Below are 21,195 nucleotides of genomic sequence, written 5' to 3' on the forward strand. Positions count from 1 at the left end.
GACCCTCTGAAGAATAACCCACCCCCCTCTGATTAATGCACCTAACACTATGGACAATTTAGCATGGCCAATTCACCTGACTTGCACATCTTTGGAGTGTGGGAGGAAACAGGAGCACCCAGAGGAAACCCACGCAGACACGGGGAGAATGTGCAAACTCCACACACACAGTCGCCCAAGGCTGGAATCGAACCTGGGACCCTGGCGCTGTGAGAGGGCAGTGCTAACCATGCTGCCCTACTTAGTTAACTGATGGTCTAGAAACCTCTTTCCAATTCTGACGGCCTGAATTCCTTTTCAGTTTTAATGGCCTAGACCATTCCAGTTCTGACAGCTTGAAAACTTTGACACAAACTCTCTCAATTTGGAGGCTTCACAGAACTAAGCTGTCTTGCTGGTTTACTAACCTGAAACCTCATTCTGAACTGAACTCAAATTATTAGTGGCCCATTGCCTGTTTTCTTTGGATGTAATAACAGTTCAACTTTGTAAACACTTCAAGAATTTATATCATAGGCATCCTGCCAGGCATTTCACATGGAACATATGAAGAAATAGCCATCTGGATATAGAACTTGCTCAAAGATAGAAGACAGAGAATAGTGATGGAGGGTTGCTTTGCAGACTGGAGACTTGTGACCAGCAGTGTGCCACAAGGATCAGTGCTGAGTGCACTGCCCTTCATCATTTATATAAATGATTTGGATGTGGAGATAGAAAGTATGGTTAGTAAGTTTGCAGATGACACCAAAATTGGAGGTGTCGTGGACAACGAAGAAGATTACCTCAGATTACAACAGGGGACCTTGATCATTGGGCCAATGGGCTAAAACATGGCAGCTGGAGTTTAATTTAGATAAATATGAGGTGCTGTATTTTGGAAAGGCAAATCAGAGCAGGACTTATATACTTATGGTCAGTGTTGCTGAACGGAGAGACCTTGAAATGCAGCTTCATAGTTCTTTAAAAGTAGAGTCTCAGGTAGACAGGATAGTAAAGAAGGCGTTTGCTACGCTTGTCTTTATTGGTCAGTGCATTGTGTATAAGAGTTGGAAAGTCATGTTTCAGCTGGAAGGACATTGGTTAGGCCACTATTGGAATATTGTGCTCAGTTCTGGTCTCCCTGCGATAGAAAGAATATTGTGAAATTTGAAAGGGATCAGAAAAGATTTACAAGGATGTTGCCAGGATGGAGGGTTTGAGCTATAGGGAGAGGTTAAATAGGCTGGAGCTGTTTTCCCCAGAGTGGCAAAGATTGAGGAGTGACATTATAGAGGTTTATAAAATCATGAGGTGCATGGATAGGATAAATACCCAAGGTCTTTTCCCAGGATGGGGAGTCCAGAACTAGAGGGCATAGGTTAAGGGAAGAGGGGAAAGATTTAAAGAGGACAGAGGGTGGTGCATGCAGAAGTGGTGGAGACTGGTACAATTAGAATATTTAAAAGGCATCTGGATGAGTATGTGAATAGAAAGGGTTTAGAGGGATATGGGCCAAATACTGGTAAATGGGCCTAGATTATTTTAGGATATCTGGTCGGTATGGATGAGTTGGACGGAAGGGTTGGTTTCCATGCTGTACGGTTGTATGACTCTATAACTCTATGCGCGTTCTTCAAAATTATCTTTCCTTCGCTGTTCCTAATGACTTTCTGACCTCCTCGAAAGAAAACCTTCCCAGAGCTGAAACCACACATCTCTTTGACCTTTATTTTTAAATCTAAACTCCCATATGTTCTACATCTTTATCACAAGTCTAAAAGATAAATATTACAACAAGATATTGAGAGTTTAAAAATTAGGCCAAAAGGAGATCAAAGGAAAATGTGACCTTGTAAATACAAGTTCAACTTGGAACTTGTGGGAGACCACAGAACCAGAAGGAATTAACAATGGCAAAAGAGAAAGTCATTCAGTTGCTGTCTTCTGAACCTCTATGTGGACTTCGTGACCTTGATATGAATTATACTCCACAGGTTTTGCTAATTTTAGCATCCTGTTTTGTACATTTGACAATTACACTGTCAAACTAAAAATATGTTACTTCCCCAAACATAATAAGTGTATCACTTGGTGTAAGCTGCTACTTGTCACACAACAATGTACCACAGTCTTTATCTGGTGAGGAAGTGAATATTGTGAAACTGGAGTGATGCACTTCTAACTTAATTATTTTCTTCTCGTCTATAGGGGCACTTAGTCCATTTGTGGCTAAGCCACATTCAGAAATCAGCATCACCTCAAGTAGTACCTCCTCTACAAGCAGTGTCTGCAACACAACTCAATTGACCAGAGCATTATAACTTCACCAGAAACACTGGCTAGCTTTCCAACATAAGGAAAGATCTCAGCAGGACTGATGAAGAAATTGTAATGTGCTACCCCATTTCACACTTGGATATTGTGCACAGTGGTCACAAGAGCTGTAGAATGTGGAATGAGAGAGAGGTGAGCAAACCTGCAGAATAGGACCGTCACTAGGTTCAGATGCTATTGAGCAGCCACTTCCACAGCTCCAAGCTAGAGGAATAAAAGATATTTCACAATTTCTTTTCAAGCACTGTGAAATCTTTGAGACCTGAATTGATGTAATGCCTAGACACAATAATTGCTATGGCAAATTCCTGTGACTGATATAAAACATGGTATGGAGTCAGGTGAGAGGAGAAAGCTGACACATCTCAGGAGTGAAAGATATGGCTAATAATTTGTTATATTTTCTTCAGTCTATCTCTGAGACCTAAAATACACCCTGCAGACCATTTGAACATTTCTCTAAAACAACTAATTTCGTGCAAAGGAATTATTTATAATACCAAACATGCCCTTCCTTCATGTCTCATCTGTTCACTTCAAATAGGTGTATTACATCATACTATAGTATTATAAAACTATTTTTAAAAATGCATTATTTTAATACTTTATTTCAGATGCTCAGAACTTCCATGGAACAATATTGTTCTTTTGAAAAATTAACTTGTCTCTGTGTTTGGAGTATAAGCTCTGTAATATCAATTCAAAGAGACAATGAGTTTCTGTATAAGAGTAATGAGTAACCTTTGATCTCAGGAATTAATTACTTGTTCAAAATGGACAGACTGTAACATATTTGTCACAATGAAGATAGGCAGCTATTTCTATCATTTGCTATGTCCAATATTTGCACATTTTTGCTCCGAATTAAATCAGACAAATGTGTTTCCATATAGTTCTAACACTGAACATTGCTGAGCAGCATTAGGTACATGTATAGTTTGCAAAACATAGTTCAATTCCCAGAATCCTTCCAGACATCTTCATTCTGTTTTCAATGTGTTAAGATGCTGCTGCGGTCCTGGATAGTCCAGTCAAGGCCACAACAGCAGGAAAATTATAATAAGTGCTCTTTTTTCCTTTCTCTATTGAGCTCCAGTTTATATTTGTTTTTTTTTCCTGGAATATTGTTTGAACGCACTGATGAATAGGAAAAATATTTCAATTTAAGGTAGACTTAGACTCAGTGTCTTATTGATGCAGCCACAGGTGCAAAGCACAATTGAGTAATAAAAGAGGAACTGCTGCCTGCCACATATTCTGTCGTCTTTGTTGTTAGAGCGAATCCATTATCTGCAGGAATTGTGTAGATGGAATGTATGGAAAGAAGGAGGGGGACAGACAGAGAAAGCAGGTGAGAAACTATTGGTCAAAAATGGAATAAACAGATAATCAGAAAAAAAACTGTAAGCTCTTTCTTTTGAACAATACAATTTTGCAGTTTTCAATCTTTGACCTGAATCATTTTAATTGGTATTATTCAAGAGGGAAAACTTGAAATTGATGCAGGGTGTTTAAGGAATTGCATAGTTCTTCTGAATTATTCTACTATGGCTGTCAACCCTGCAACCAATATGGGGTCTAAACTATACCAACTGTTCTAATATACAAATTTCTGTTAACCAGCCGGTTACCCTGACTGGCATCTCACCTCCTCCGTTTAGAGTCATCATCCCTTTCCTGGTCAATACCAGATGCTGCCCCTTCACCCCCTTCAGCCCCAATGTCCTGGTCACCCTTAAGGACTAATTGGTGTCCCACTGTTGGCATTACAGTAATCCAATCCTCAGCTCTTTTCTGTCTCAGAATTTGGTGAGTCTGTATCCTGCGTTTAAATCACCAGTGACTGGAAATTCTGCTGAATAAAATGTGTATCTTTCAGAGTTGGGAGTTTCCTTCCGAGAGCAGAGAATTCAATCAGAGGGGGACAAGGAAGTTTTGGTTAGTAACACCGTCATGTCGTGTGATGATAATATCCCTGGAGTAATGATTCAGAGGGTAATGTTATGGGTATTTAAATTCAACTTTACCAGCTAATTAAATTTAAATTTGATTTATTTAAAACCAGAAATGGAAAGCCAGTCTCAGTAACAATAACTGTGAAACTATCATTGACAGTTGTAAAAATCTATCTGCTTCACTAATGTCCCTTAGGGATGGAAAATTGCCATCCTTACCTGGTCTGGCCTACATATACTTTTCCTCTTTCTTTCATGGGATGTGGATGTCACTGGCCTGGCCAGAATTTATTGGCAATGCCTAATCACTCTTGAGTTGAGTGGCTTTCAAGGCCATTTTCGAGTCAGCCATATTACTGAGACTAAGCTTTCTATACTTTACATTGTTGTAAATCAACATGTTCAGGCATGTTATGGTACACCTTGGAACAGATGGGACTCTGGACTGATTATTCATTGGATTTAAGCTCTCCCAACAGCCTCCTTGGGATTTGAACTCAGAATCATCATTTGTCTGTGCCTAGGGATTACTAATCCCGTGACATTACCAGTATGTCACCATCTCCCTACAACTCAACTGCCCTCTGAAATAGCCCAGGACACCACTCAGTTCAAGGATGCTTAGGATAGGTTTGCTTTGACAATGAAACCTGCATCACATTTTTAAATCAGCAAAATCTATGAATAACTAAGCATTGGTGGAATATACAATGAGTGGTGAGTATCTGGTATTGACCAGGAAAGGGATGATGACTCTAAACGGAGGAGGTGAGATGCCAGTCGGGGTAACCGGCTGGTTAACAGAAATTTGTATATTGGAACAGTTGGTATAGTTTAGACCCCATATTGGTTACAGGGCTGACAGCCATAGTAGAATAATAATGGTGCAATAAATTCAAGGCTGGCCTTGCACCTCTGTGACCTGACTAGGATGGATGGTGTGACAGGGCCAGGGCCATGGGGATGAAGGTTGGTGGTCCAGCAAGCCAGGGAGTTAGGAAACTCCACAGGCCTTTGAGTTGGAGGATGAAGGGTTGGAGTGGGCATGGAAGATGGCAACCTTCGGGATGATGGCGGAATATGGCTATCTGAAATGGAAAGCATTCTGTTTCTGAGCTTTAACTTCATGATATGGGCAAAAAATTCACATCAAAAAGAAAAGAAACATAACTTTTAAAAAATAAATTTCTTTCTATTTAATCTGCTAATATTCATTTATGTTGTGCCTATGAAGACTATTAAAAGATTAAACAGTAGCAACTTGAAGTGATTAGTTTTCCCTAACAAAGCAACGTGTGGTCCTTAATAATTCTGTAGGAAGTTGATACACAGAATAATAAAATATTATAGCACAGAAGAAGACCATTCGGTCCCTGATGGATATGTCAGCTCTCTGAAAGAGTTATCTGATTAATTCTAATTCCTTCCTTCCTTACTCCCTGGGGGTGGTTGTCTCAGGTAGCTGGATAGCTGGTTTGTGATGCAGAGTAAAGCCAACAACATGGCACCATTTCCCATACCAACTGAGGTCCCTATGGAGGATTTGGATGAGGTGTGGTGATCCTTAAGTTAAACACACCACCAGTCAACTTTCAGAAAGAAAGAAAGAGAGATGCCTGGGACTGTAGCAGCTTTCACATATTTTGGGACAATTTTCAACAAATGCTTTAGATGCTGAAGAAGTAAGGAGCTGGCCAAGGTGTAGTCTTCAGCTGAAACATTGGTTTAGCCTATGTTTAGTACACCATCCCCTCTTGGTATATACTAACACCAACCACTGAGAGGTTTGGTCAACAGCTGATTGCTACTAAAAACCCCTGTGAGAGCTTATTAAATAGGCTGCAAGGTATATTAGTGGCTCATTCTTCATCTAATATCTTGCCCTAAGGGAACCAGCTTTTTGGGACTAAACATGGCATTGGAGTTAATTTAAAGAGCTATTTAAAGGTGTTCTTTACATGTCATGATTGGTGATGCTGAAGGGGCTCTTATGGCACAGTGGTAGTGTCCCTACCTCTGAGTTAGAGGTCTGGGTTCAAGTCCAACTTACCATGGCTGTTTATCACAACATGACTAAACTGGTTGATTTAAAAGTTTGAAGCTGTAAAGTTTACCTTCCAACCACAGCAGGAAACCTTCTGGGATGATTTTTCAATACCTCATCCATACTCATTTGTTCTGGGTGAGTAACTATTATGTTACTCTATCTCTGGATGTCTAAAAGGTGTCATTGGGAAGAAGAGGGTGCTTGGTGATGGGCTTCTTGTTTGGATAAGGAAAGGAGATGGACATGGCTGCTGCAGGAGAGAAGCTTGGAACAGTAAAGTAACCCTGCAGTTTCAGAGCATACCTCCTCACTGTCTGCTACTGAACCCCCTATTTCAGCATCCTCTCCCTTGGCCGCTCAGTATATCTGAAAGCTGCTACAGTGTGTCATCCAGCCCTCTCCAGTGAGGATGCTCCTCAAGTGCTACATCTTATCAACATTCATGCTAAACCTATAGTTTTCAGCTTAGGGCACACAGACATGTTTATATTCATCAACTAGCATGAAAATCAGAGGCAAAATCGAAACTTTGAAACAAATATTTCTTATTAACACAGGGCTAGTTCTCACCAAATAGTTAAAATAAGCTCTTCCCCTTTTAAATATGTATCCACTTCTTTTTGAAAATTATTTATGCATCTGCTTCCAGCACCTTTCAGATAGTGCACTCCAAATCATACTTGCTCAGTAAAAAATCCTGATCTTAACCCTGGCTTTTTTAACCAATTATTTTTTTCTCTCTATCCTCCTCTAGTTACTCATCTTGTTGACAATGAAAACAGTTTCTTCTATCTACTGTTATCAAAACCCCTCATGATTTGAAATGTTCTTTGTTTGCATAGTGACATGATTGAAATATATGTCGACATGGGAATGATACATCAATGCGTGCATGTTTATGTGGATGGCAGAGGAGAAGGGAGGATTTTTAGTGATTGTACTTTCTTTAAATGAAAACTAGTGACTTAATTGGAGTTAACCCCTTCAGATGCATTATCTTGAACTATAGTCTTTTCAAAGTGTAGATTTTAAGGGTTCTTTTGACACAGTGGTAGTGTCTCTGCCTCTGGATCAGAAGACCTGAGTTCAGGTTTGACCTATTCCAGAGACATGTCAGAGCATCTCTGAATGGGTTGATTAATAATATCTAAAAAAACTAGATTTCATTGTAAAGCACCAGCCAGTTTCGAAACAGTTTCTACTTTACTGTTGTTACAATATTGAATGGACTCACAAACTCTTAACATTTGCCTGTACCTGTGTTTTTGTTTTTGCTGTTGTTTACTTATTATTTACTTATCTATGCTACTTAACTCTGTGATCTGCCTGTATTGCTCACAAGACAAAGCTTTTCACTGTGCCTCGGTACACATGACAATAAATTCAATTCAATTCAATTCAAATAGCAAAGAAACCCTTAGCTTGGTTTTGAGCACCATTTCTTCATGCTGATCTATCTGGGAGCTCATTAATATTATAGCTATTTATGATTCTGATCAGCAAATTATTTTTTTGATTGATTATTTGTTGTCACATGTAATGAGATACCATGAAAAGTGTTGTTTTCCATGCTATACAGGCAGGCTGTACCTTATAAAGTGCATCAGGGGAACAGAACAGACTGCAGAGTACAGTGTTACAGACACAGTGATGGTGCAAAGAGAAAGATGAAAATTAACATTTGAGGGGTCAGTTCAAAAGTCTAATAACAGCAGTGAAGAAGCTTTCTTGAATCTAATTGTATGTGTATACAAATGTTTATATCTTCTGCCTGAAGGAAGAGAGAATAACTGGGGTGGGTGGAGGTGGGGTTCTTTGATTATGTTGGCTGCTCTCCTGAGACAGTGGGAAATATAGATGGAGAAAATGGATGGAAGACTGGTTTGTGTCATGGACTGGGCCACGTTCATGACTTTCTGTAGTTTCTTATGGTCTCGGGAAAAGCAGTTGTCAAACCACACTGTGATGCATCCAAATATGATGTTTTCTGTGGTGCGTCTATAAAAATTGAAAAGAGTCCTTGTGGACATTCTGAATTTACTTAGTCTCCTGAGAAGGTCGATTAGTTGTTGTGCATTCTGACCACATGGGTGGATCAGGGCAGACTATTGGTGATCGTCACTCCCTGGAACTTGACATTCTTGACCATCTCCACCTCAGCACCATTGAATCAGACAGGGGTGTGCCCACCATTCCACTTTTTGAAGTCAAAGACCAGCTCCTTCATTGATGTTGATGGAGAGATTTGTTGTCTTTTCACCATGCCACTGAGCACTCAATCTCCATTTATACTCATTTGGATTTCACTGAATGATTACATTGCATACTTTCAAGTTCAGTAAATCTCAAAGGTTAAGAGACCATGAGGCAGAGAATCTTCAGGCCACTTCTACCAGTATTAGTTGTTAGGACAGGTTCACTTCATTAACATATGGTGGTGTATAACTGTGACAACATTAACCTCTATCTGGAGTAGCTGGGACACAAAAAGCATCTCCTGAGTAAGTCTGTCAGCCAGTTTAGCAGCTTTCACCACCAGTTAATAAGTTTGTTTTTAATTCATCCCAAATGAAGCTGATGTAAACAATGGAGTTGGAATTGTTATGGGGTCTAGACATCATTGCCCTCCACTGAACACTGGGAGCCTCCCACATTCAGGGCAGTTAGCTATCGGGAGGCCAGTGCTGAGGAACTTCACTCAGCATCATGAGTTGGATGGACATAAATCCTGCTGGCCCCCAACTCCCACATGAATCTCCACTTTGACAGATAGCAGCTGGAGCCTCACCTCCCCACCTACCCTCCCCCTCAATTCCCTACTTGTACGAGAGTGAGTGGGTCAAACAGAACATCACAGGGAAGAAATGGAAACATTGTCTGTTGAAAACAGTTTACATTAACTCTTGGTGCACTGAGTCAGTTCTTGCCCAGACAAAATGGACTCTGCAGCTGGGCCCTATTGATACAGCAGGACGGTTCTGTGAAGGTTGGCACTTCTAAAGACTAACAACTTCCTCATCTGATGAAATTTAAGACTGTCTTTCAGGAGCTGTTCTGGTTTAAAAAAACAGTTAGAGACCAGCTCCATAGGAGTTCTGATCCATTGTTTTCTGGAACATTATGAAGGAAGAAAGGGATAGGTAATATCACCTAAAGAAATGTATTCATTTAATAAATGTCATAATTCAAGTTCCTTCTGCAAAATCTGTATGTCTATAAGTTTCTATAGAATTATCAACATTTTGAAATTGTATTATTGAATCAAAAAATTTAAAATGTATTGGAGGGGGAGTTTCCATGACACAATTAAATGGCTACCATGAGACTACAAGAAGAGAATTTTAAAGTCAAGTGACAAGAACAGAAGATCTATTTTATTCTGTTTTGGTATGAACTTCAGAGACACACATTGTGTTACATGCAGGTGGTATAGGGAGAAACTTGGCAAATCCCCATGTCTGTGCAAAGCGTATATGCCAGAGGAATGAAAGCTGCTTTCTTCGCCCTCTTTAATTGGATACTGTTGTCTTATCAATAAAGCAGCTCCCCTAAAACTGAGCACACACAATTCATACAGGCAGCAACCAGAGTCCCACAGCATCCTTCCCAGTTATTATCACAAAGTGGTGGGAGTTTGATGAAAATGTTGGAAAACCTGTGAAAAGGGAATTTTTCTCAGATGCCAAATGAAAAAAAATATTGTTTGCATGGCTATCACTAACACAATGTATCATTCAGTTGCTGCAGTGATAACTGTGCTGTCGAGAACAGAATAGTTATTAGCACAAGTGATAGAGACACAAAATAAACTTGCTGATGATTAAAAAAGAATTGCACTATTGGCAAAGATCAGTTTCTGTAGGGCGTTGAGGGTTAGTGACTGTTTTATATATTGGTATGAAGACAGACTATCATACTGTGTTTTTAAAGTTGCATTGTCAGTTTGGAATGAATATATCTTTCTTGTTTACAAGCGATCACCTTGGCACATGTCCCCTTAGTTTATGTTTAAGTATGAAAAAGGATTACATGTCACTTTAAACCAGACTCTAGAGTTTATTTACAAAGACAAAGAAGTGAAAAGTAAGGATGAGCCTCCCTTAGTAGTTGCCAGCATTTATGGGTGCTCTTACCAGACAACAGAAAACACCATAAAATCTTTACTTTTCAATAATGCGACTAAGAAAATGCTTCAAAATAGCAGGATTTTTAGAGTGCGATTATAAAGAAGTATTGTTAAATATTAAAATATGTGCATAGTTTGTAAATTAGATTTTTCTTTAGATTGGCACTATTAATCAATCATTTATTTAGAAACATTTTGTATCAACAAATTCATGAAAAACTTCATTTAATTGATCATTTTTTGGTTATGTAAGTGCAGACACTTTCTCTAACAGCCATTAAACTAACTATTCTGAGTTATGAGCAGCATGTCAGATCATTTCTTACCTCTGCTACAAAGGTGCAGAAGCTTTTCACCATTCTTTCAGCTGATTATTTTCCACTCCTGCTGCACCTCTAGATCTGGAGATACCATATTCCAAGCATAAGATTTGCAGAGAAGGTGAGTTGTTGCACCATATTAGAGAAGTTCCAGTGTGAGGGGTCATGTGAAAGGAGTCACTTGGACAAGAGCTGCTGCAGCTAATGAACCAGAAAATATGAAACACAATACTGTTGTTAAGCAAATGCTCTGTGTTTTGAGAAGAAACAAACCTTTGCTTGTGCATGCAGGCATTTTCTTAAAGTGACAGTTCTTAATATCAAATCTCCTGAACTAGGGCAAAATTCATTTTTTTAATAAATCAATTAAAATCATCAGAATTCAGATGCTTTGGTTTAGCAATTCAGAAACTCAACTCCCTGTTTTTACAATAGCTCCCACTATTGCATTTATTCAATGTTTGTCAATAATTACTATCTATGAATTAGGTTCGGTTGGTGGCTCATTTATTCAGTGGACTTCATGTTGACAGGCACAGGATGTGTAGATTTGGGGGGCTGAGGGAGAATATCTGGAAGAAATCCAGATGTTTGTGTTTCCCCACCTACTGTGTGGTGTTGACACCACCTTATAATTTTGTGTGTGTAATCTTGTTTTGATAGGTTTGGCACTGATGTCAGCCTGATTCACAGGCTTAGTTTCCAATTAAATAGAAAGCAGTCCAGTTTGTGCAGGCCAGGAATCCCAGTTCCTAAGGCTGAGGCTTGATCTTTTCCATTGCAGACAATTCTCTTCCCTGATTGGATGGATAGATAAGGCAGGTGTTGGTTGCAGATGTAGTCTTGAGGAGGGTTGTGCTGGGCTAATGTTTTCTCCCTTTGGCATTCCTTGAGTTTGAATTGAGAGGTTTTTGAGGCCAGGGAAATGGGCCTCAATTGTCCAACCTGCCACTATTGAGCATTGGGTCTGCTCATCCCTGTTAGGTCCTGTGAACACCTCTGCCTCTGTGGTCACACGCTTCCCTAAGAAATTTGTTCAACAATTCTGCTGTGTAACTAATGGGGTAAAAAATGGAAGATCCTGTGAGAAAATTCACTGTGTGCCATAATGGCCAATGAAACTCACTTACCACTAACTTTCACTGCAAGTGGGAAAATCTGTCTCAGTATGTATCTAAGCTCAACTTTGAACTTTTTGTGCAAACTATTTATATGCTGAATTAAAATTAAGTTCTATAGCTTCTGTGTAACAGTGATCATGCTGGTTTGTATGCTGTCCCTCGTGAGGTGTTTAACATTTTCATTTGTGCTCTATCTTTTATGGTCAAAAAGTAGGCATGTGACCTAAGGTGGATATAATTAACCTTGGTCTATATATATCTTGTAATGTAACTGAATTTATTCCATGTTTAACCCTATGTCCAATGGTACTGGGACATTGATCATCAAACGTCTACTGTTCGGACTCGATCCATGATCTTACAAGAGGATATGCTTCTAATCCAAACAGATATCTTCCCTTCCAGCATATTCTACAGTAAGACCTTCAAAAACTTTCAAAAGTCAGTGAGGCTTCACTCACCATTTCCTATATTACACAAATCCACACCCCTTCCGAGCAATAATTATGCTTTTAGTGTCTGGCTGTAAGCAACTATTCATTAAAAGCCATTGCCGGACTTTACAAGACCCAATTAGAGCTGCCTCCCTGACCACATACTACTGATGCCTTGAAGTTTGGGGATTGGTTTGGGAGTGTGGGGTAGTGAGGTGTGTTCTCTCATCTGAGGTTCAGGAATTGGTCGGGGAGTGTGGGATAGTGAGATGCGTTCTCTCGTCTGAAGTTCAGGGATTGGTCGGGGAGTGTGGGGTAGTGAGGTGCGATCTTTCGTCTGAAGTTCGGGGATTGGTCGGGGAGTGTGGGGTAGTGAGGTGCGTTCTTTCGTCTGAAGTTCGGGGATTGGTCGGGGAGTGTGGGGTAGTGAGGTGCGTTCTTTCATCTGAAGTTCGGGGATTGGTCGGGGAGTGTGGGGTAGTGAGGTGCGTTCTTTCGTCTGAAGTTCGGGGATTGGTCGGGGAGTGTGGGGTAGTGAGGTGCGTTCTTTCGTCTGAAGTTCGGGGATTGGTCGGGGAGTGTGGGGTAGTGAGGTGCGTTCTTTCGTCTGAAGTTCAGGGATTGGTTTGGGAGTGTGGGGTAGTGAGGTGTGTTCTCTCATCTGAGGTTCAGGAATTGGTCGGGGAGTGTGGGATAGTGAGGTGCGTTCTCTCGTCTGAAGTTCAGGGATTGGTCGGGGAGTGTGGGGTAGTGAGGTGCGTTCTTTCGTCTGAAGTTCGGGGATTGGTCGGGGAGTGTGGGGTAGTGAGGTGCGTTCTTTCGTCTGAAGTTTGGGGATTGGTCGGGGAGTGTGGGGTAGTGAGGTTCGTTCTTTCGTCTGAAGTTTGGGGATTGGTCGGGGAGTGTGGGGTAGTGAGGTGCGTTCTTTCGTCTGAAATTTGGGGATTGGTCGGGGAGTGTGGGGTAGTGAGGTGTGTTCTCTCGTCTGAAGTTCAGGGATTGGTCGGGGAGTGTGGGGTAGTGAGGTGTGTTCTCTCGTCTGAAGTCAGAGGCCAATAAAGACATTTTGCCTGGCTTTGCAAAGTCAGATTAAAAGAGTTGATCCAAACTGGAGAAAATATACTTTTCTGAGATAATATGAAAGTAAAAATCATAACTAGCCGGTAACACTCAGTGGATCAGCCAACATCCCAAAATGTTCTCCTCGTAATTCGGGACCTTGTGATTTATGATGGTAATTTTAATCTCACCTTTAGTTTCTGTGAAGACTTGTGTGTCATAGATGTGTATTGGGAGTTTCAGTTCATACTGGAGTCAGTGAAAAAGGAAACCAGAGAATCTGTTGCTTGCACTAAGAATTTTTGTGTTGCTGCTGCAGTAGGCTGATGTTTGTGTTGACGGTAGAGGTGAATGTTTCTACACTCCTTTGACTTAGATGTTGTAACTAGAGTTTGCCAGAGCCTCACCATGGTAAATGACCACTTGTTCAAGTGCTTATCGACACTGTGAGCAATGTTCCAGGGTAAATACTACAGCAACTACAACAGCTGAACTCTTCAATCAGAGGAAGAAGAAGGATTACATTGGAGGGAGCCCTAGAGGAAAGACACAACATTTGATTAATCTGCACCTACGGGTTGCAGCGTAGACAGCCACTAACTTTGTGTTGCCTGTTCATTAGAATGGTCATGCATGAAGCTAGTATTAACTACATATTCACTGGCTTCACACACCAACAGACAGCCCAAAATCAGCCATTGCATTTCTTAAAGGAGTTGGGGAGGGATTGCATTGTGACTGAGGTTGGTTACTGTGGGAGAGGGGACCTGATCTGGGAAACAGTAAAGAATGGCACAATGAGAGAGCAGGCACCAAGACTTCCGGACAATGTGCTGGTCGGTGAGATAAAAAACAGGAGAGATATTCTATATTGACAGGAAGCCCGCCAGACTCTAGTTGAAAAGGCATTGAGAAGAAAAAGCTTTGAGAGCTCAAAACTGCAGCTGTTGGATTCAATGTCACAAGAGTTTAGTAACCTTATACCAATGGTCAAGGTCAGTGAATTAATCTTCAAATATCATATTCTACCAACTGAACCTCAGATATTCCTCAAACAATTATACCTTGATTGCCTATCCACCAACAATCACTAGAAATCAGGATATGTATCTAACGTGACCCTAGTTTTGTGTACCCACCCTGCCCCAGGCCTTGGGTGTGCCTGCATATCTGAATCACTATGGAGGAGGTTGTGTTGGCAATTATTGGGATAGCCATTGCTAAACCCGTGGTCAACAGAGAGGCTGAAATGATTGAGGATAATTGTATCACCATATCTATTCTTTTTTTCTCATTCCACTTCTCCTTCCCCTTTATCATCCACTCTCTTCTGACTGCCTATGTTTAAAAACTAACCTCTTAAATTCACTCCTCCCTTCACCACAATTTATCATGATGCCATTTTTCCTTTTAGGTACATAGGGGGTACAACCGGGCCATAGTGCAGGATCACCAAGAAGAAATAATGATAGAGAGACACTGTCACGATTTTATAGTCACAGCCACCAGCTGAGATTGACGCTGCTTGCAATTCACCACTGGGTTGTGCATCAGTGGCCTACGGCAAGGATAATGGAATTGAATTGCATTATCCTTGCCAGAGGCCACTGATGAACTCCACAACCACCTGATGAAGGAGCAGCGCTCTGAAGGCTAGTGCTTCCAATTAAACCATTGGACTATAACCTGGTGTTGTGTGATTTTTAACTTTGTACACCCCAGTCCAAGACTGGCATCTCCAAATCAGGAATTGAATTGGATTAGTTTTATTGTCACGTACTCAAATGAATACAGTAAAAAGTTTATAAGTCACCACATACAGCGCCATCTTACGTCCAAATGTACCTAGGTACAGCTTCCTCAGTTACAGGATTTATTATAGTGTAATTACAGTAATGAGCAGGCATAGTGAGGATACGTGCTTACAGGAGGAAAAGTAGCACGCAAGTTCTGTTGCAGAGGACCTCCATGGGCTAAGTTACAAAGCAGGGCTAAGTTACAAAGCAAGGCTAATGAATGAAATGCTTAGCACTGTGCCAGGCTTATCAGAAAGCTAACATGTATTGGCAAGGAACATCAAGTAGGCAAACCACATTGCACAGAGCTTGAAGCCTGAACCTCTCAGAGTGGAAGTGATGGCCAACTCCATTGGCAAAACATGGACCAAACCATAATGTCATGCCTAATAGCCAAAGTCTTAGCTTTCATTGCAGGAAAAACTCCTTCCACAGAAATCTCAGTGCTACAGTGTAAACTCAGACTGAGATCATGCAGTTGCACCTTGTAGCCATGCAGACTCAGACTGCTGTCATCATGGCTGTGGATAGCAGTGTCTAAAGGAGCTTGCAAGATGTTGTAGCTGTCCTGCAATCTGTAGACCAACAGATTACTCACAGAGCTAGAGCACTGTTCAGGCAGTAGGGAGTGGCTCCCTGCAATATCAATCTCTTTTGGGATGCCATTCCTACACTCCCATTGTTCTTGCTGTTGCCTGTCAGCCAGCCTGTCCTGACTAATCTTACCCATGCCATGATATTGTAGCTGGACATCAGACTTCTCAGCACACAGCTGCTGGAGGTTGTCCTCAAAAGTTATCAGGAGTGAACTCTACTGAAATTTGTTAGCCTTTCACCAGCAGAGATTGGGGAGGACACCAGAGGAAGATATTGACAAATGAAGGCACAAGAAAAAAATGAATGCGCAAGGCTGATTTAGTTAGCGTTTGTATGGAATATAGCATAACTTACTTTAGAAATTTGGCTATTTTATAGTGGCTTTTATGCTTATATTGAGGCCAACACAATGATGTGGTGAGCACGAGAGACAGAAGGTAAAGAGTTGATGCACGGTGAATGTAAAATGTGTTAACACTCAAAATGCTTCTTCATTTACATCTATGATAAAAAGAGTAGATGGCCACCTTCTTCCCTCTCAATCATCCTCCTCCCCCATCTAGCAACTTGTCCTGCTCAGTGTGGCACTACTCATTCTTGCAGTCATGCTCCAGTCCAAGCCATAGTCTCCCAGCACACCCTTCCTGACAGAAATTAGTTTATACAGAAAACTTCTTACCACTTGTTGCACCACTCTTTATGGACCTTTGCAACTTGAAACATTAATGAAAAACACCAACCACTCATAAAATCATACAACAGTCATAAAAAGTCATCCACCAACTGAAAAATTAATAGCTGATGATCTCTCTAAAAAGTGCCAGTGAAATATTGTCTTCCCTGCAGGTTCATAAATGTTCACCCGTGTGAGGTTAAGCTAGGTTTCGGTTGGAGCACTGAACTTCAGAACAACAGTGTTACATCAATCAGCGTTATATGCTGATCAATGTCATGACTAAGAACCAAGAACAGTGCAGCACATGAACAGGCCCTTCAGCCCACCAAGCCTGCACTGACACATGACAAATGAAAAATCTTTTGACTCTAATCTTGTGTTGGACATTTAATGTATGCTTGCATCTGTGCTTTTACCAATATCGCATCCGACACAACTCTCTCTGTAGATAAATAGGTGCTCTCTAGAATCCCTACAGTGTGGAAACAGGCCATTTGGCCCAACAAATCCACACTGACCCTCTGAAGAGTAAATCACCCAGACCTATTCCCAACTCCTATTACTCTACATTTACCCCTGTCCAGTGCATTTAACCTGCACACTATGGGCAATTTAGCACTGCCAATTCACCTATTCTGCACATCGTTGGATTGTGAGAGGAAACCCACACAGACATAGGGAGCAAACTCCACACAGACAGTTGTCCAAAGCTGGAATTGAACCTGGTTCGATGGTGCTGTGAGGCAGCAGTGCTAACCACTGAGCCTGAACTCTCATCAAAAGTGTGTGCATATGCACTTCAGATAACATTTTACTCTTCATATAGCATTCTAATGTTAAAACAGTTGGTCTACTAAACGCAATTTTACACCTAAATTATCTTAATTCACTCAATTTGAATTATCTGCTAATTCTGTTTGTTTTGGAGCTTTTCCCACCTTTTTGTCTCATTTACATTGCTCAGTTTGAGGAAGTTGATTTTTCTTCTGCAATAAACAATTTTGAATGATCAGAATGGAATATAACAAATCTCACATTGTATGTACAGCAAAGGAAAGCTACAAGTGGAGATTTCATGCTCTTGAGCTGTGTTTGTTCATGTATATTACCAGTAAAATGTATGTGGTTTTTCATGAAGGAAATTACAAGTTAAGAGTTCTGAATAGTCTAATGGTCCAATGTTGTCAAAGAATATAGTTGGTGCAGATCAATATATTACTGTATGATGTGTGCCTGAGCTTCCCACGATGTGATCATCCCAAAGCCATCTCTTATGGTTGCGTCCTTGTCTCTTTGTTATAAAGCTATCAGATGTGCACATTGTTTTAATTGAGATGAACAATCAGTGAGATGATGTGTGAGAGCTGCTGATTGTTGTTTTAAGTGTGACCCTGGCAGATGTTGCTGCGTTGATGCAATGCAATGCAGTGAAGACATTGATTGCACATGAGGCATCAGATTGAGGTACTTGGTACTCAGTCTTGTGCAGTGGCATTCTTACAGTGTTAACTCACGCGAATAAAGACATGAAGCATTATGTAGGCATTGGTAAACACCCTGGAGAGCACTGCAAATCATCATCCTGCCGTAGCACTGCAGCTACATTCTCATGAGCACTCATGGATATTGACAATCACAGACATTCCCACTTGCTACTTTTCACAGACCTTCTATTGAAAGGGGAAAAAAACCCTGCCTTCTCACATGGGCAGTCTTCAGGAGAACCTCTCTCGTTAAAATGCAGTGCCATTTTCTGTTGGTTTCTGACATTTCCAGGCATGTGTGGGATGGTAGCAAAAGATTGAGTGAAGCTTCCTGGTTTCCAGAGAGTGAAATGGTAGTCTTTTACAAGTGGTACCCAGAGAATGGAGCCCCAATGGTGCCAAGACAAAACACTCGGCATTTTATCCATTGCTGCATATGTAATGAGCTTAGAAGAATATAATTGTGCAAAACAAACTGACAGACCCTGAAATATCACCTGCTGTCTGTTTCAACACTTAGTCTCATACAAACATGATTCTGCCCTGAGAGCTGACCACATATTGAAAGATTGTGTATCTGCTGAACTTCTGACCTAACAATGCAATGCAATGTTTTGAATTGTAGGTGGATGATCAAATGAAACTACTGCAGAACTGCTGGAGTGAGTTGTTGGTACTGGACCATATCTGCAGACAGGTACACCATGGGAAGGAAAACAGTCTTCTTCTGGTGACAGGCCAAGAGGTAATGAACTTTCCAATGATTCCATGGCAGAATGATCTCTGACTCATTATTCAACAAAAAATACAACATTTGAGGGATTAAACACAGTAAATTTCAGTGTTAGTAAAAGATTACATCCACTAAACCTTTGGTGCTTTATAGCAAGGAACAATTGTTGTTTACATATCTCCTTCCATGACCTCAAGACCATAAGATCATAAGAAATAGGAATAGGGGTTGTCCATTCAGCCCATGAGCCTGCTCACACCCAATCACTCGCCCTAGCCCTCCTACCCGCCACACAATGCCCTTTATGACCAGTGAAGCATTTCTGGAGTATAGCCAATATTGTAATTTTAGCAATACTAAGTCAATTGTTGGTTTTAATTACAAAACCAAATCCAAGATATTTTCTACCCTTCTTCTGCATCTACACAAAGCTTTGTGCATGTTTTTGGCCAAGGGCATCAACAAAGGGTCCACACAGGCAATTGCAGTCCAATGGCCTTCCTTTTTTCTCGTGTTGACTTGCTGGGGCTGTACAAGTCCATTCTCAATGATTGGAATTTGGTTAGAATTCTGTTTTTGGTAAATTCAGCCATTCAGTCAATGAATGTCTTCATTTTATTAAATAATCAGTAATATAGTTAAAATACATAATCATTTAATAATAACCAATTGAAGACCATTTGATGTATTCTTGTTTGGTGAGCTTAACACTTTGAGGATGGAGCAGTATAGTTTGGTTCTTGAGCTCAGTACAGTTGAGGAAAGGATTGGGAGCAGGTTCTTTACATTGTTTCACTATCCCCAACTTAGGATGGGAAAAGTATAGGTTTGGATTCTTCTTGTGGATTGAGAATCAGTGACTATGTGACTGCTGAAAATCCATGAAAACTGGATCAGATTTGGCCAGTGGTCAAAGATTTGCATGTACTTTATAAAGTTTTGACTATTCAGAACCCAAACAAACCATAGTCTCATAATTCTTTTACAAACAGACCATCTTTACTTTTTAAATTAATTTTAAATAGAGTATCACTACACTTCTATAATTTTGTTTGTTTTTTTAACATGTATGTTTATTATAGTTTATCTTGCTGTTTTAATATGAATAAAGATCATTGCATTTCAGACATGTTGACTCGTGAAAATGCTATTATCGCGACAAAATAAAACTATTTTAGCAGAAGCAAAATAGTCAAAGAATTCTTTGTAAATTTCAGATGTGTTGGACTGCATTTGTTTCTGTATCAGAGAAAAACACTGATCTACAGATAGACTAAATGTGGCCACAATTCATAGTCGGAAGCATTTGTGATAGCTTCCCAGCAAACCTCAACACACTGCAATAACTTTAAGTCCATTCTTTCCCACACAAAGGTTGGGTTTGACAATCATGTTTATTGCATTTGATTTGGGGAAACAGTTGCCACTAGGTAGACAATATAAGTTGCTGTTAATTTTAATTGAAAATATTCAGCGTTCTATTTAAAGCTCAAAATTAACAAAGGCTAGAAAGGTTAGAATTGCATTGCTAAACCTGTGAGAATGTTGTTGCTTATGATTTGTAAAAGTTTTTAATTGTTTAAAACTTCAAAACCATTAAAGTTTGAAATTCTCAAAATAAAATGGAGATCTATAAACAATCCAGATGTCCAGATGTCTGGTAATGCTAGTCTTGAGCAGGTCTGCATATGACCAACAAATGCTGTCTCTACCCCAACAACATTGCTTTTCTTTTGGTGTTTGAAAACACACAAAATGTAACTCAAGATAAATGTCCCTTGCTTTATATGCACAATCATTTTTTGGCAAAATTATTGATAGGAGAAATATAAAACTCTTAGTTAATATTTAGCAATAATTTTGACTTCGTGCAGTAACATAACATGCACAAAGTGGTGTGTTTTTCAGCTCTCTGCAGATGTAATGTTTAGAGCATGGGGAGTGCAGGAAATGTTCTCACAAATCGAGAGGCGAACTTACCAGAATATTTTCCCATCTGACCTCTTTTCCCAAGAACTCGCTGAATGCAATGCCAGCAACCTGGAAGACAATTGAGGCTGTCCAGGAGGCAATTAAGAGTTGGAATTTTACCTGTGATGTGTGGAACCGATGCAATATCAGCATTTTGTAACTAGCCAAATCCCAATAGATGGTATACAGCAGAAGTGAAGAAAGCAAATGACATACAAGTTGAAGCTTAAATAATGATAATAGCAAGCTAAAGGCCATTTGTGAACAGAGGTAAATAATTTAATTACTATCTCATTGAGAATGCTGTCAGTCAGTGCTCAGGGTGAAGAAATATGGGTAGGTACTTCATCCTCATCAGCAACACTTTCACTGCACCCACTGTGGAGACTGCCTGAACCCCTGTGTCTGGTGATTTTCCCTCCCACAGCTTTAACCTGCTGCTGTCTTTAATTAGATGGAAGACTTGGAGGCAGGATCTGAATTTGATACCTTCTGGAAAATTGAATGGGAAAAATTCAGTCAGTTTGTACTTCTTGGTTGAGTTTCTGGGAGAATTCTTC

At 40.3% G+C, this 21,195-nt stretch overlaps 1 protein-coding gene across 1 annotated transcript in view; it reads left to right on the forward strand.

Annotated features, from left to right (window-relative positions):
• Positions 1-21,195, forward strand: part of LOC122564839 (nuclear receptor subfamily 5 group A member 2-like) — a 116,739-nt gene that overhangs the window by 53,818 nt on the left and 41,726 nt on the right. The window contains exon 5 of the mRNA XM_043720163.2: positions 18,557-18,676. Within this exon, the coding sequence (XP_043576098.2) occupies positions 18,557-18,676 (120 nt within the window). The remainder of the gene's footprint in view (positions 1-18,556; positions 18,677-21,195) is intronic.

Source organism: Chiloscyllium plagiosum, unplaced genomic scaffold, assembly GCF_037043375.1.
Source record: "Chiloscyllium plagiosum isolate Xiang-an unplaced genomic scaffold, Cpla_swu_hap1 HiC_scaffold_21, whole genome shotgun sequence".
NCBI lineage: Eukaryota > Metazoa > Chordata > Chondrichthyes > Orectolobiformes > Hemiscylliidae > Chiloscyllium > Chiloscyllium plagiosum.